Source organism: Boleophthalmus pectinirostris, unplaced genomic scaffold (assembly GCF_026225935.1).
Source record: "Boleophthalmus pectinirostris isolate CB_2022bp ecotype Guang Dong unplaced genomic scaffold, ASM2622593v1 HiC_scaffold_1, whole genome shotgun sequence".
Lineage (NCBI taxonomy): Eukaryota > Metazoa > Chordata > Actinopteri > Gobiiformes > Gobiidae > Boleophthalmus > Boleophthalmus pectinirostris.
Genome location: NW_026570970.1, coordinates 26252740 through 26267378, shown reverse-complemented (window position 1 = coordinate 26267378; position 14639 = coordinate 26252740). Strand labels below are relative to the sequence as shown.

The following is a 14639-nucleotide window of genomic DNA, read 5'->3' as shown; positions in this document are numbered from 1 at the left end:
ACGCCATAGAAACAACAGTGTCACATTTACAGATGAGGCATTTCCATTTCACATTATCCATTCCAAAACATTCATTCATGTGTCACATTGATACATTTCAGATTTACATTTCCATTCCAATTATCATTCATCTAGTAGGTGATACATGTGACATAAACAGCCAGACTAAAAAGCACTTTGCATAAGGTTTACTTCAGAAATTAAATTTGCTTCTACAGTTCTACAAATTGTTCTCAGTTCTTATGATTATATAATAGTCTGAATAATTGATTCACCAAACATTCTTGAGATTACTAGATACATGTGGTGGAAATCTGTATTCAAGTAAATGACATTTTACAAATTTTCTGCATATCTTTGAGGTGTAAAGACCCCTGTATAATGGCATTTTTATAGTAATATTATTCAATTCAACAAACACATAAATACCACCGCACCAACGCCAATAAAGGTAATACTGCACCCCATGAACCCCAAATAACCACATATAAGCCATTGCATTAGTATTATACCGTGTCATAGTAAAAACAAAACTACAAAATTACAATTCAGTAAAAATAGCAGGCTTCAGGTTTTGATGGATTGTAGTCTTTAATACAAGTGTCAGAAGTTAGAGTGGCTGTTGCAGTCAGAGAGGAAGTATAGCAGAGTTGACGTTGGAAAATCAAATGTCAAATGGCAAGTTGTTACAAGAAACAGTTGTAGTTATGAGTGAAGTTATACTAATAAAAGCAGCAAGAACTTCCTTTCTTCAGTGACAGTTCAGTTCAAGTTACATGAACATACTTACCCTTTTGACACCAATAAGGACCAACAAGTACTACAACTTACTGCGATAGAAGGAGCTATTGAGAGCTAATGATATATTATATACTCAATTTAAGAATAGTATTGTAGGACAAACAGGTGTGGTGTGTTTCCATATGCTTCTGTCATAAACAAAAACATTCTTCCGGCGATGCTAATGAAGTCGACTATGGGCAAATATATATATAAGCGCACTCCAAAGTCTTAAAGTCCCACACAGCTTAGGCCTAAGATATTATACCAGACACAAGGAAATCTCATTATGATGCAAATCTATGCAGCAAGGTGCTCCAAAATTTACTCTACATAGGCAACCAGGAGAGAGTGCACAATTCATTAGCTGCTGCCAAACGAGCAAGCCCACACAGCCTGACATTTTCTGTTATTAAGAGGCAGAAACCCAATTAAAATGGGACAAACATATAATCCAAATTCAATAAATATTCTATGGATGAGAGCAGTGATGTGCGAAAGTCGTGGGCGGGCAGTGAAGACGATAAACAAAGAAAGGTGTGTGCAAAAATATACAAAATCTTTAAAATATGTAGTGCCAAAATATGGACTAAAAGCTTTTTTGAAATGAGTATATTCAGCTTCTGTGACATATATAAAGCTGATAAAATGGTGAAACAAATAGTAATCTGTAATACTTTGTAGTATTTTGATTGGGATACAGATGCTGCTTTCTTGAACTATCCATGATGAATGAAAAGAAAGAATTGTCCTAAAATGCTGTCAGGTAATTTTTTGCACCGTGCCGCATTTAGGTATATTAACGCTACACTGTGGAACTTTTCTGTTAGAGGGTTTGCCAACTGCTTGTCTGCACTGAAATCTAATTGCTTGCCTGGAATGTTCCATAAGGTGCCTTTAATCTTATTTATCTGCATGGAGACAAGCACATAGTAGTTTTGAGCAATAAAAGATTCATTGTATAGGAACACGTCAATAAATCAGTAACATCTCCATGGAGATGAGCAGGTGTCGCCATCGGGCCAAATTTAAAAAAGCATGCTTATAGTGATTAAAATATATATGTTTTTAAAGCCATTTGGTTGCCCTTTTTGCTTATTTTAAGGAACATTAACGTCACGCAGAAAACATTAATGCCAACTGAGTGAACTGTGGGTTTTTGGGTGCATGGAGTCTCTTAATCTCTATGTGTGTTTTGTTTATTTCAGTACAAATATGTGTTTAATGCCATACAGTGGGACATTCCAGACAAATCAATAACAATCAAAGCATTGTATCACCATGGTTGATTTGGGGAAAATACCAGTGCCAGACTATGGGAGGTGGCAAGAGGACAGTATGCCCTTGCAGCTGACAAATACAACCCTTTGAAACTGATGGTCAGCTGTGGTTTATTGAATGGAGCATTTCTCACAAAGGCAATAAGAATCTCACAAAAGATCTATGTTTAAATTTACTGTTACTCCTCTCTCTCCCTCTTTCTAACCCTGCAGCGCCTTTGAGGATGCTCTGATCTACAAACATGCCTTTAATCCATTTTATCGATTTCTATTTGACTTTTAAATTTTGCCCTCTGACAAAAACTCCTGGGCTCCTGTGAGTTTGCTGAGAATGTGTGGGATGCTCATTTACATGGGAGGTCTCAATAAAGTCAATGCAGCAGAGATAATAGCTATTATTACCCAGCCTTGATGGAGCACTTACAGCCTGGAGAAATAAAAGGTTTGATATTTTGTTTTGAAATGTAGGTGTTTGGGTTAAACCATAATTTTTACGTGTAGCTATCAACATTGACAGACAGATACTTTGCATATAATTGGTTTTGGCCTTTATGCCGATTAGATTAATTAGTGCCTATCATGATGAAGTCTTTACCGGGTTTGCCCACTGATCCTGCCCATAACTCTAACCTGATCTTTTTCAGCAGCAGGTGATATTTTGTGGCATGGAGGGAAAGTAACTATAATGTTATCAATGATTATAACTTCTACTAGAGCTAGTTAGTCAAGTTAAAGCTACACTATGTAACTTTTCTGTTGGGGGTCCGACACCTTCTTGGCTCCTTGGAAAGTTGCAACGTATTTAACTTACATATCTTGCCTTTATTCATTTCATTCTATTGCTAAAAACATTACTTACTGTGTGCAGAGTCACCTCCATAAATCTGATCTGCAACATCTTGCCTGGCAGTGTCAGCCATTGGTTTTATTTATGTTTCATGCCATACTGTGAAACATTTCAGACAAAGCAACAATATCTCTACATAGAAAAGTAGGTGACGGACCCTTTGCCAGAACACAGTAGTGCACCTTCATACACAATGCATTTGAATTACAGTGTAAATATGCCTTCCTGTGTATGGAGCAATGATTATGGCAAAATTATATTTTAAGGCCGTTTGGAGGCAGTTGTCTCGCTGGCTTTGTATCCCCCAGAGACCTGAAATATAAAAGGAATAAGAATAGAACAGAGGGGAGGGTGGGAGTGGCACATTAACGAGAAGATGGAGAGGAAGGGAGCTAGTGGTATAAATAGGGTATGGACAGGAAGACGCATGCGTGAGGTGTAGCCCTGCTCAACAATTATAAACTTACTTTCATAAACTAACCTTGGTGTCAAATGACAGTACCATGTCATGTCAGATTATAATGGCATACAGGCTACAATCAAACAAAATCAATGATAATACACCATAATACCACAAATAATACAATATACAATTAACATTACATCTTAAAATTACATATAGACCTTACTTATACTGCACTACTACTACAAATACATCCTGTAATTACTTTGAAAAATACTTAAATACATATTCCATAATGATAAGCATATGTGGTAAAGTATATTACACATAATGGATTATTAGATTATAAGATTTGTGTACATGAATTCATTTTCTGTGCAAATTAAAGGCTCTAACATCAAAGGAGGAAGCAGGAATTTTTATCTATCTAACTTGTTTATTGCTCCATCAAATACAGTACATTGTTGTTATTCACATGCATTCATTTTTAATCAAGCATGTTTTTAATTAAATTCTACCAATAGGTCAAATAAAAGTAATTCACAGGTTATCAGCAGTAGCACAACCTTGCCCTTCTTATCTTTAGTTAAGTTCATCGTTTGCATGCTGCCCTTTCTGTACGACTGCTTATCTCTGCACAGGTTCATGTCAGGTCAGCACTGTCCAACCTTCACCTCAGCCTGCTCCCAAATCATCAGCATTCATTTACCTCCACACTCTTTCAGCCTAAAACAAACAAGGCTAACACAGGGAACATTTTGCCAAGCCAAGGTCCCTGCTGTTTAACACAAATGCAGTCACACGTATTTCCTCCCAAAACACAGATCTGGTTTGTAATGGTACTGTATATGCCTGTGCCGGGGATTCGCTGCGGATTCGCTCATTTGGCTGTTTGCGCGCTGGCTCAACCGTCTGCCTGTTATTTCAAACATGCTGCTATTGACAGAAGAGACGCTGTGGGTTTGCAGCTGCCAGGTTTCCAAGGCTCTGCAGATTTTCAATGCAAACATGTGTTAAAATGCATGATTGATTTGCAATACTGAGCTAAATACCTGTGTTGATCTATTCAATGTACCAAAGGGAAGATCAAAGCTAAACACTTTTCATCATTGCATACATGTTCTTTTTAATTACATTTTGTTTTATACCTCTGTATGCATGTGTGTACAAAGGTATACTGGCAAGCAGGGGTAGGCAATATTGTCAAAAACAATGTCTCAATATTTATTATTATTATCCCAATTATAATTTTCAGACAATATTAAGGCATTTGCAGATTTTTGAAATTGTATTTTATTATAGACTATATACTCAAAATTCTAATTTTCCATGCCATTCAATAACACATCTATAGTTTAGTGGTTAGTCTCTTCTTTAAAAAGTACATTAAGTTTTAAAGTGGCTTTAAGTCGATGCTTATCAATCAATAGGGGTGATTGCATTAATTGTGTGCCAGTACATTCCACTCCATAAACATCTTGAATCGATAGCAAGGTCATGTTCCTCACACATAAATGATACTTTGCAGTTTGTGTCATCAACATTCCCTGGGAGTGTGATGCTAACTGTAGGCACTGCTCTGTGTGAGGCATGTTAGACTTTAATCTGAGCTTTATTTTAACACAATCCATAAGGAACTACAATGGATGAGCTGATTTGTGCTGTTAAAATAAAGTGCCTCTCAAATAACATTACAGTCACAAGCTAGTGAGCATTAGCCAGCAGTTTTTCAGTTACTCAAGCTCATCATTTTTGTTGAAAATCAAACTCCTAAGCAGGCGCTCATATTGATCACTGGCTCCTGAAAATCAATTTTATGTTTTTTTCTTGAGTTTTCAGACTATCTTAAACCTTTTTTGCATTGTGTCACCAAGGTAACTGCTGAACATTCCACCAATAAAGATACATACAGTGCTGTCAATGCAAATGATCAATATAGCTCAAGACCTAGAGTCAAAAACACTGGTTAGCAAAATCAGTCATGTTTATGGAATATTGTCTATAAAGATGCATTATCAACCCCATGAGTTGCAGAGTCACTACTCGTAAAAAAAAAACATTTATCACAGTAGTGTTGTAAAACTTTTGAATAAATGATATGTTTAGCATTTTTGCATTGGATTAAATGAAAATTCTACATGATACAGAGAACTGAAAAGGCTATTGTTGCCATTGAATAGACTAACATTAAAGCTGCTCTCCAACATGTTGACCCATTAGTATTACAAATGCTTTCTGGTAATTACAACAATAAGTGCATCTGACAGAGTGTGTGTTCTGTTGTGACGCTCTGCACTCAGACAGATAAGCCCAGTGTTGGTGATCCCTAATTATTCAGTAAATATTTGCCAATGGAGCGAAAGTGTTTGTAGAACCAGACTGTCAGGGTTACAGCCACAGTGCTGCTGCTGCTCTATGCTGCCCCTGGCTCTGATGTTGACAACACTTTTAAATTAAATGAATTGGTTTATATCTGGAGGACATTCATTGTGCAAACTTGTCAGGTGTGAGGGAGTGAAACAGTAAGCACTAAAGTACAAAATCTATGATAAACCATATTTGCTATATAGCTTGTTCTTTTAGATCAAAAGAAGAGAATATGTTACTGACAAAGCAAAGGTACAAGTAAGCGATAATAAATCAACACATGTATGACTTTAGATTACAAGATGTGCAGATTGGATCACACAGTCTATAACTCACAAGTAAAATGGTTCAACATCAGCTATAATAGTTATTAGTCATAGTATCAGATTTCAGATGAGTCCACATTTGCCAAGGAAAAATTTGGATATTTTTAAAATAAAATCTGTTCTGTTATTATTGATACTTTGCAGCTGATGTCACCAACGTTTCATGAGTATGTGGCAATAACTGTAGGCACTGCTTTGTCTGAGGTTTTGTTAGACTTTAATCCGAGCTTTATTTTAATACAACTGGGCTGCAAGGAACTGATTTAGTTGGGACTACAACAGGTGATCTTTACTCTTAATCCTCTCAAATAACACTACAGTCACAAGACAGGTAGCATTAGCCAGCAGTTCAGTCACTCTCACCTTTTTGTTGAAAATTTAACACCAAAACAGGACCATAAACAATTGTGTTCATTACAGGTTCCTGAAAATAAGAAGTTTAAATCCATTTTGTGTTTTTTCTTGATGTTTCAGATGGTCTTAATACATTCTTCCATAAACATACTGTAAATGCAAAACATCCCCAGTGTGATGTCACAGCAATGTATCAATATTATAGTGTTGACAAGAAATATATACCAACCAATACTTTCTGTACATAAAAAAATTATAATAATAATAATGAAATGTAATAATATGCCATAATGGCTGTCATTTTTTAAACCAAATGAACTAAAAGTAAACCTGGAGCACACTCTTTATTTAAGCACTTTTCAGGCTGCACTTAACTTTTCCAAATGTCACAGGTATTTAGCCAAATTCTAATTTATTCAGATAGAAGGTAGTAAAGGTCAATGAGCCTTGCACTTAACCTAGGAGCAGCACACACTAAATTTTCTAAGTCCTCTCTAAAAGTCATGGGATTCACTTGAAAAATGTCATTCATAATTACATTGCGAGCAGAATCTTCTCAGGGCTGCAATCACCACCGTCCTGGGCTGAAGCAGGAATCAGGACAGAAGACTGGGATTTATTGGGACATTTGCTCTGGTCTAAATGAGTTTGAAATCATCCAATTAACACGGTGGCTTTTTAACGGCCTAGACCATCTTCAGTACTGCTCTTAGAGGAACTATGTGTCACAACACAGGTTAAATATATCATGATATGTGACTGGCAGTTATGATTAGAAACTGCAGGATACAGAAAACTCTGCCATTTGGATGACAAGTGCTGACAGCAGAATCTGTAGATTTTGTCTATATTCTGTGCCAACTGACTGAAATTGAAACTGAAATCTTTGGCTTTTTCTTCAAAATGTGCCAATCAGTGCATATTGTATGTGTGTCCTTAGGCAAGACACTTCAACTTTAACTTGCAAATGTATGACTGTTGTGTGAGTGAGTGGCTTGAGGTGGTCTGAGAGTCCGATGGTGCATATTGTCAGCCTCACCTCTCTCCCAGAGCAGGGTAGTGATAGTTTGCCACTGGAGAGATTAATGACTGCAGTGATGAGAGGTCTTTAGTCTCTAAAGTGCGCTACAAATATGAATTATTATCAATAGATTGCATGATGCCGGAACTCTAATTGTTCAATATTTTGGTTGGCTAATGTTAATACTACATTCTTGAACTGCAGTATGCTGCTGTCTAGTTTATGGCATAATTTTTTTATGAAGAAGCAGAAAAAAGGGTGTGTCTATGTCTATAAAGACTATTGTAAAGCTACCATTTTTGAGTGTCAGGATTTAACTGCTAAGGAGTTTATTTAATTCCACAACTGATTGATTCATTATACTGTCATTTTTTTAATTATACCATCCTTTACATACTATATTTTCCTAATACTTTAGAATAAAGATCTTGTGTAATATTTATAAATATTCATTCCACTGCTTGCATTATTCAAAGTAACGACATATAAATAGTGAAAATGAAAAATATGATAATGTTGTAATAAAATTTTAATTAGTGGCTTCCCATTAACTATAAAAAGTTCCTGTTGATTGAGAATAATTTGCGTTCACAGCTTTGTTCTCATTGCCCTACATTATTTATGCCTGGTGTCTGCAAACGGGTATCTTCAATTGTTAATTTGTGGTGCGTAGCTGTCTCTGAGTCTAACTTAATGGCCGCAACATCTCAAACAAGGAAGACATCTTCATTTTAGAGCTAAAACTTGATCTTGTTTAGCCTGCCGTCGCCCACAAGTGTCTATATTGTTTATTTCGCCTTTCAACCCACTGCTAAGGTAAAAAAAAACGTGTCTATGGTACTTGTTGCATTCATTAATAGGAAAGCACTATTGTGATGAGCTAATCAGGAAAGCAGACAGACGGTGCATCTTGTTAGACTATGTGAACAAATTGTCTCTTCTTGGCTATTTTGCATCCATGGCTTGTTAAAGGTACCGCTGTGAAGGGGCTATTAGGTCTCATTAAATAAACAGGGTAAATAGATAGCAGTGTGAAGCGTACATAGGAAATAAAGAAAACAGTGACAGCACCCAAGAAGTTGAAAACAAGACTAAAGCCTTACCTCTAGTCTCCAGTCCGTTCCCACACAGTTCTCCAGGACCAGCTAAACCGCGTCGCACTGAGTCTGGAACTATACTGCAGCTGTGCCACTTATGGGTCCTCCACCTATAAGAAATATAATGTTTAGATTTGATGTTTTATGATAATACTGAATACAGTGAAATCTTTAATAATATACAGAAACACACTACATGCTATATATGATTAATCTAATACTTGAAGCCCTAAATTAGTTTATACTTCAAATCATCTAATAGTGACCGGGGTTAAAATCAAGCTCAAGCAGCCTGCACCTCAATTGGGGTTTGCTGAATCGGAACACGGTGCCGTGACTGAAAACACATGTATTCTGCACTTGTGCGGTGAGTACAGACATGTCTCTACTCTGTGACCGACAAAAGGAGCTGTAAACTGTGTGGAGAGGCATGAGAGCTGCAGGAGAGGCATGGAAAGCATCAGTGTTCAACTCAGCATAACACTGGCTCCTCTCTCACTTCTCTTCATGGGGGAAACTCATCTTCTGCTCTGCCTTTCCTCTCCTCTCACACCCTCGCACTATGTCTCTCATTTTATAAGTAATCTGCAGATAAAACACAAATTTATAAGAATTGTGTTAAAATGTGGTGTTCAGTTTGTGTTGGTGTGGTGCACCACACTCTGGTGTGTGTTGGCTCTGGTGTGGATTTTAGGCTTAAATTTCAAATGGTCTGGACAAGCTTTACTAAGCTATTAAAAACACAAATATAATAGTAATTAGGTATTTATTAGGAAAATTTGAGTGCCATAGGTAAACTTGTCAGAGTACATGGCACAAGACATGCATCTGACATAACAATATACGCCACAAATACATGGAGTATTACACAGCTGAAAAAAATGTTCTGTTGTCATCAAAAGACTAGTTAAAGGCCAGACTAGATTTGTGAACATGTCACCTCCTTGCCGACAGAAACTGCAACTTATAGGCTAGAACCAAAAACACAAAAGTCTACATTCTATTTGTGTAGGACATAAAATCTCACTTGTGACATCTCTATATTTCATCACCATTTTCCCATTTTGTACTTGAGCTATATTCAGTTACACTAAAACAAAGTGACAAATGATGCTTTTACCTGTAGACTGGACAAACAGGTATCGCTTCACATTCTCGCTCTTCATAAAGTGTATCGGGACACTCCTGGCCTCCATTAGACGGCCTCTGAATGATGGTTCGGTATCGAGACTGTGTGGCGACGCTTCCATTTTCTGCATAACATGAAACACAAGACATCTTATGGTTTTTTCAGGTACTTAGCTTTAAACTATAATATGAGTGGATCACAAACATGGATTTGATTGATTTCAAAACACAATATTGATCTTAAACAGCTTAATAATAGAAACAGGTCTACTGACCTCTTGTTCAAAACTGCACAAGTCTAATCGTATTTTTCATAGTTTTAATAATTAATTTTAACTGAAAACAGGAGCACTGAAGGCTCACTAGACCATCGAAACCCGACAGATGGAACCCGTCAGATCCCAATGAGCTTGGTCGGACAAATATTTAGAACTTATGTTTGGGCTTGGGTCGGACACGGACACATGAGCAAGATAAGACATTTGAAATGTAAATTAAAAACAGCTTAAGGGCGCCATACACTACAGAATTTTTAAAAGTGTGACAAAAACCGCACACCACAGACGTAAGGAGAAACTTATGTAACTTAATGGCTGCAGTGGGATACACCTGCAGACAAACCACAGGCTACAAAGCTGTAAGTGCGATCGCATCAGCTGTTTCCTGTCTACAGTAAAACCACTCGCTTTGAGACTCTTAAGTGTCCAAACGATCAGAGCACTGCACTTCTAGTTTAGACAAAGCTGTGAAATGTGGTGCAATACTTCAGATATGTGATTTTTAAAGCATAAAAGACTGGCAATAAAGTACACAGGAAGTAGAGTCACTATCGCTAATCTGCAGCTTCACCTCAATCCATGTGCTATGTGGATGTAAACAGACACGTGAGGAATTCCTTTCACCTTTTACTTTCAAAGAACGCCTAAAACTGGATTAACAGCGCAGTTTTGTGGACTAGATGTCATTATTTGGATGAGATGCTGCACTTTAAATTTACCACTTTATGAGAGGTGAGTAATAAAATCTTCTCATTATTTTTGCTAAATCCCGAGTTTGTATTTTGCACTCTAGCCATGTCCCAATTCGAGGGTCCGTTAGAGGTCAAATAAGCAATATCCTACGTGTGTCATTAGTAGGCCTAAGAAAATAGTGTGATTTTAATTGTGTCGGGTTTGGTAGGATTCAGACACAAATATCTTAATGCCTGTTGGGCTCAGTTCAGATTCAATCACTACTCTGTGGACGAGAGCAGGTCTTGGACAGAAAAAAATTGGCCCCATCCACACTCTAAGGCTCGTGCTTCAAATGCAGGTTAATTCAGGATTACTCAAACATGCATGACTCAATCAAAATACAACTTTGAATAAACTCATGATTAGGGAACCAGTTTATAACAAGTTTAAAGTAATTAAAGTTCAAAGTAATTTAATAAGTAATTTGAGGTGATATGAATTCAGCAAACAGGGACTACTTTGTCAGTAGCCACTAGATTGAAAGGAGGTTACAGGTTTGAATCCCCACCCACATTGTGTACTTTTGCAAGACACTTCCACAAAATTGCCTGATGTACGTATGTGTAATTTTTGTGAGATTCTATGAAGTTCACATTTTTCTTTGTCCAGCAGAAAAGTGAGCTGAGTGCTTTAGACCGAGGGGGCTGTAGTGCAGAGTGACCCTCTGATCTGGAGAGAGGCTGGATAAACAAGTGTAGTGGAGTAGATGCTGATTAGGACGCCCTTGTGGTGAGATGTCCTCCACTCCTCAGCTCCTCTTGTTTTCGGACACTGCGCTGGAATGGCTTCATTTGGCTTACGCTGCAAGGCTCATTACACCGCACTAATTACTAAACACTGGAAATGGCGCAATTAAGAAAGTGATTACATCATCAGTGCGCCCAGTGGACTACAGCATATTTACAGAGACGACTCAGCTGCTTGTCTCTTTTAAAAACAATTACATACTTTTCATTAGAAATCATTAAATAGCCATTTTCATCTTGATGTGTTATCCTAAAGTAATGGACGGTTAAATGCACACTTAATACAATTACTGAACAACAGAAAACATGAGGAGAGGTAATAATCATACATATTTTTTATGTTTTCTGAAACAGTTTATGGAGCTTTCAGACGATTTCACAAGTGACACATTACAATACTAATGGATTTCTATTATTTGATATTCATTGTTTTGTAATCGTAATTTTCATCCAGAAGTAAATTGAAAACATTTGACATTTTTAGATGACAAAATGAAAATTATCATACATTTGTTACCAATTTATTAGTGGTAAATTTGATTGAGGCAGTATTTAATGAACTTAAGAAAACAGCAAACACACATTGTTCTATTACTGCCTGACATTTTCTTATTATTTGTAATTCTAATCAATAGTATGAGCTAATTATAGATACAGATTGCACAGTACACAGTATCTTGTCTAAGCATGTGTTCTTCTCATCGCACTGTGCTGACTAATTTAATCAAATTTTTTGTTTAGTATATGGCACCAATTTATTTTACACTAAAAAACACACAAAATAACACTAAAGACTAATAATAATAAACTAACCTAATCTGAATGTTTATTTTTTTCTTTTTTACACTGACATTTACTGACATCATGTTTTAAAAAGAAACCTATTTTTGACACCTGAGATGACCTGGAATTTGTATTCCTTCTTTGGTGTGCTATGTGGTTCATACCTGGTACGCAGCTGGCCGGGCAGGGTGTCCACTCACTGAACTGTGTCACGATGCAGTCCTTCTTACAGGGAAGCAAACAAGGTCGGACGGTTTCGGGGCGTGCTGAATCCGGGCACCTGCAAATATTGAGAAAATGTTGGTGTTAAATTCAGTTTTTTGAATGATAAATGCTCAAATAGTCACTAGTAACAGGACACTGCGCCATAACAGCTGCCCTGCCCTTGACATCACACACTTCCCCACAGATACACATGATTGATCACTACCCCCTCTGCTCGTAGATTCTGGACAAAGCTGGACAAATAAAAAAATTTACAGTTTTCTCACATATCCCGCTGTTTTCCTTGGTCCATATTTTGTCCCGTAAAAATAAAGAAGACTCCACTATTCAGGTATAAGCATCAATTCAGTTTTTCAAATGTGTTTCACAACATAAATGCTTTGAGGATCTGCAAAACAATTACTCAATCAAGGGTTGCACAACGTTTTCAAGTGATTTGCATGAACTGAATGACCAATTTCCCACCAATCAATTGAATTTAATGCATCACATTACATACATGTAACATCAGTGCACTCCTGAGAGTAAGAAAAATGTATTTATAAACAAGAAATAAATACACATTACATTCTTAGCGTTATGTTTTCTAAGACCTATTGATTGAATGTTTAGCCACAGCATACCATACATATAAATACAGTATGTCCTTGTTTAGAAGAGCGGCATAAATAAATGCAAGAATCAATACAACATAAACAGTGTATTTATATCAGAGTTTGTTAAAGTGGCAAATACACGCTTACCTGCCTGTCTCCATGAGATGATATTTCACTCTCTGGAATGTTCCACAGTATGGCATTAAACTCATTTATATTAAATGTATTCACTTCCAGGACATTTTAATGCTCAAATATACCTTGAAATCATCTAGTCTCATTGGGAGTGAGGTCGCCACCTGCTTTTCTCCATGGAGATAGACAAGTTTAATGCCCTACTGGAGAATATTCTAGGGCAAAGAAAAAAACAAAACAAAACATAACCACAGAGAATTACAAGTAGGTGGTGAACAGTCCATCAGAAAAATGACATTGTGTCCTTGAGTGCAGTGTATAACTTTTTTGTTAGAGAGTCCATCACCTGCTTCTCCCCATGGAGATGTGGTCTGGAATGTTCCACAGTATGGCATTATACTTATTTATCTCTATGGAGTCAGAAGGTGACACCACAGGGCCAAGTTATATGTCGGATCTGTGGAGAGGCGAGCCCACTCACAGAATGCAAGTTTTAGGTCAATAAGCGCCCATGTTATTGAGTAAATGGAAGATGATATGTTTAATGGCATACCAGACAAAGCAATTTCATCTCCACTGAGACAAGCAGGTGGGAGACACTCCACCATAAAAGTTACACAATGCACCTTTAAACTACTACTTTGAGCATTTTTTAACAGTGTTTTCTTCCATTCATCAAGTAATTAAAGCTGTTGATTTCATTTTGTAAAGGAAAAAAAATCAATTAAGTGTTCAGTGGGTGGTAAAGCGTGTGTGAGCTGGACTCTTCCTGTGAGTGCATTAATCTCCCCATGCATGTTCTGCAGCGCTGCCACACCACTGTTGTGCTGCCACCGACAAGACAGAGTGTTCCAGCAGAAAAATCAATCAAAGTCCACCGCGTGGATGCTAATTAAACCCAAGGAAAGTGAGGATATGCAAACTGTTTACCAATGAATCATACTTTCTACTGCAAAGACACCATTACCAGGGCTGAGAGAAAGCAGGTAAGGACTTATCCTCATTAAATCGGTGTTGGGAATGGTTGCATAATTACCCGAGTCTGTATCAAAAGTGACATCTCCACAAACAACTGTTGTATTAAAGGCAATGTACATTAACTTGATTGACTGTTGTAATAACAGTAGTATGAGAGAGATATGTTTGATATTGTGCTAAAAGAGCAAATAAATAATGCATCCTGATTGAAGAAACAAGTGACTATACAAGCATTAATGAACTGCAGGATGAGAAGACATTAATTATAAATACTCAAGTAATAAATTGAGTAAACATGTACTTAAAGGTGCACTGTGCAACTTTTTGGTTGGGGTCCATCACCTGCTTGTTTCTGTGGATATGTCATCACTCTTCCTGGAATGTCTCACAGCTTCAACTTACAGTACATTTCTTAAATTACACATGATTTTATAGCTCAAAAGTACCTAGAAAAATTCTGACTGTGAGTGAGGTTGCCTCTCCACATATCTGACCTGTAACTTTGTCTGGTTTGGTCTCATGAAGATAGAAAGGTTTATTATCAAACTGTGAAACATTCC

The 14639-nt window shown here is 37.0% G+C and overlaps 1 protein-coding gene across 1 annotated transcript in view; it reads right to left on the bottom strand.

Annotated features, from left to right (window-relative positions):
- thsd7ba (thrombospondin, type I, domain containing 7Ba) overlaps positions 1-14639 on the bottom strand; it is a 327257-nt gene that overhangs the window by 64977 nt on the left and 247641 nt on the right. Inside the window, exons 12-14 of the mRNA XM_020920389.2 lie at positions 12310-12425; positions 9596-9728; positions 8482-8585 (exon numbers count right to left, since the gene is read on the bottom strand). Of these exons, the coding sequence (XP_020776048.2) occupies positions 8482-8585; positions 9596-9728; positions 12310-12425 (353 nt within the window). The remainder of the gene's footprint in view (positions 1-8481; positions 8586-9595; positions 9729-12309; positions 12426-14639) is intronic.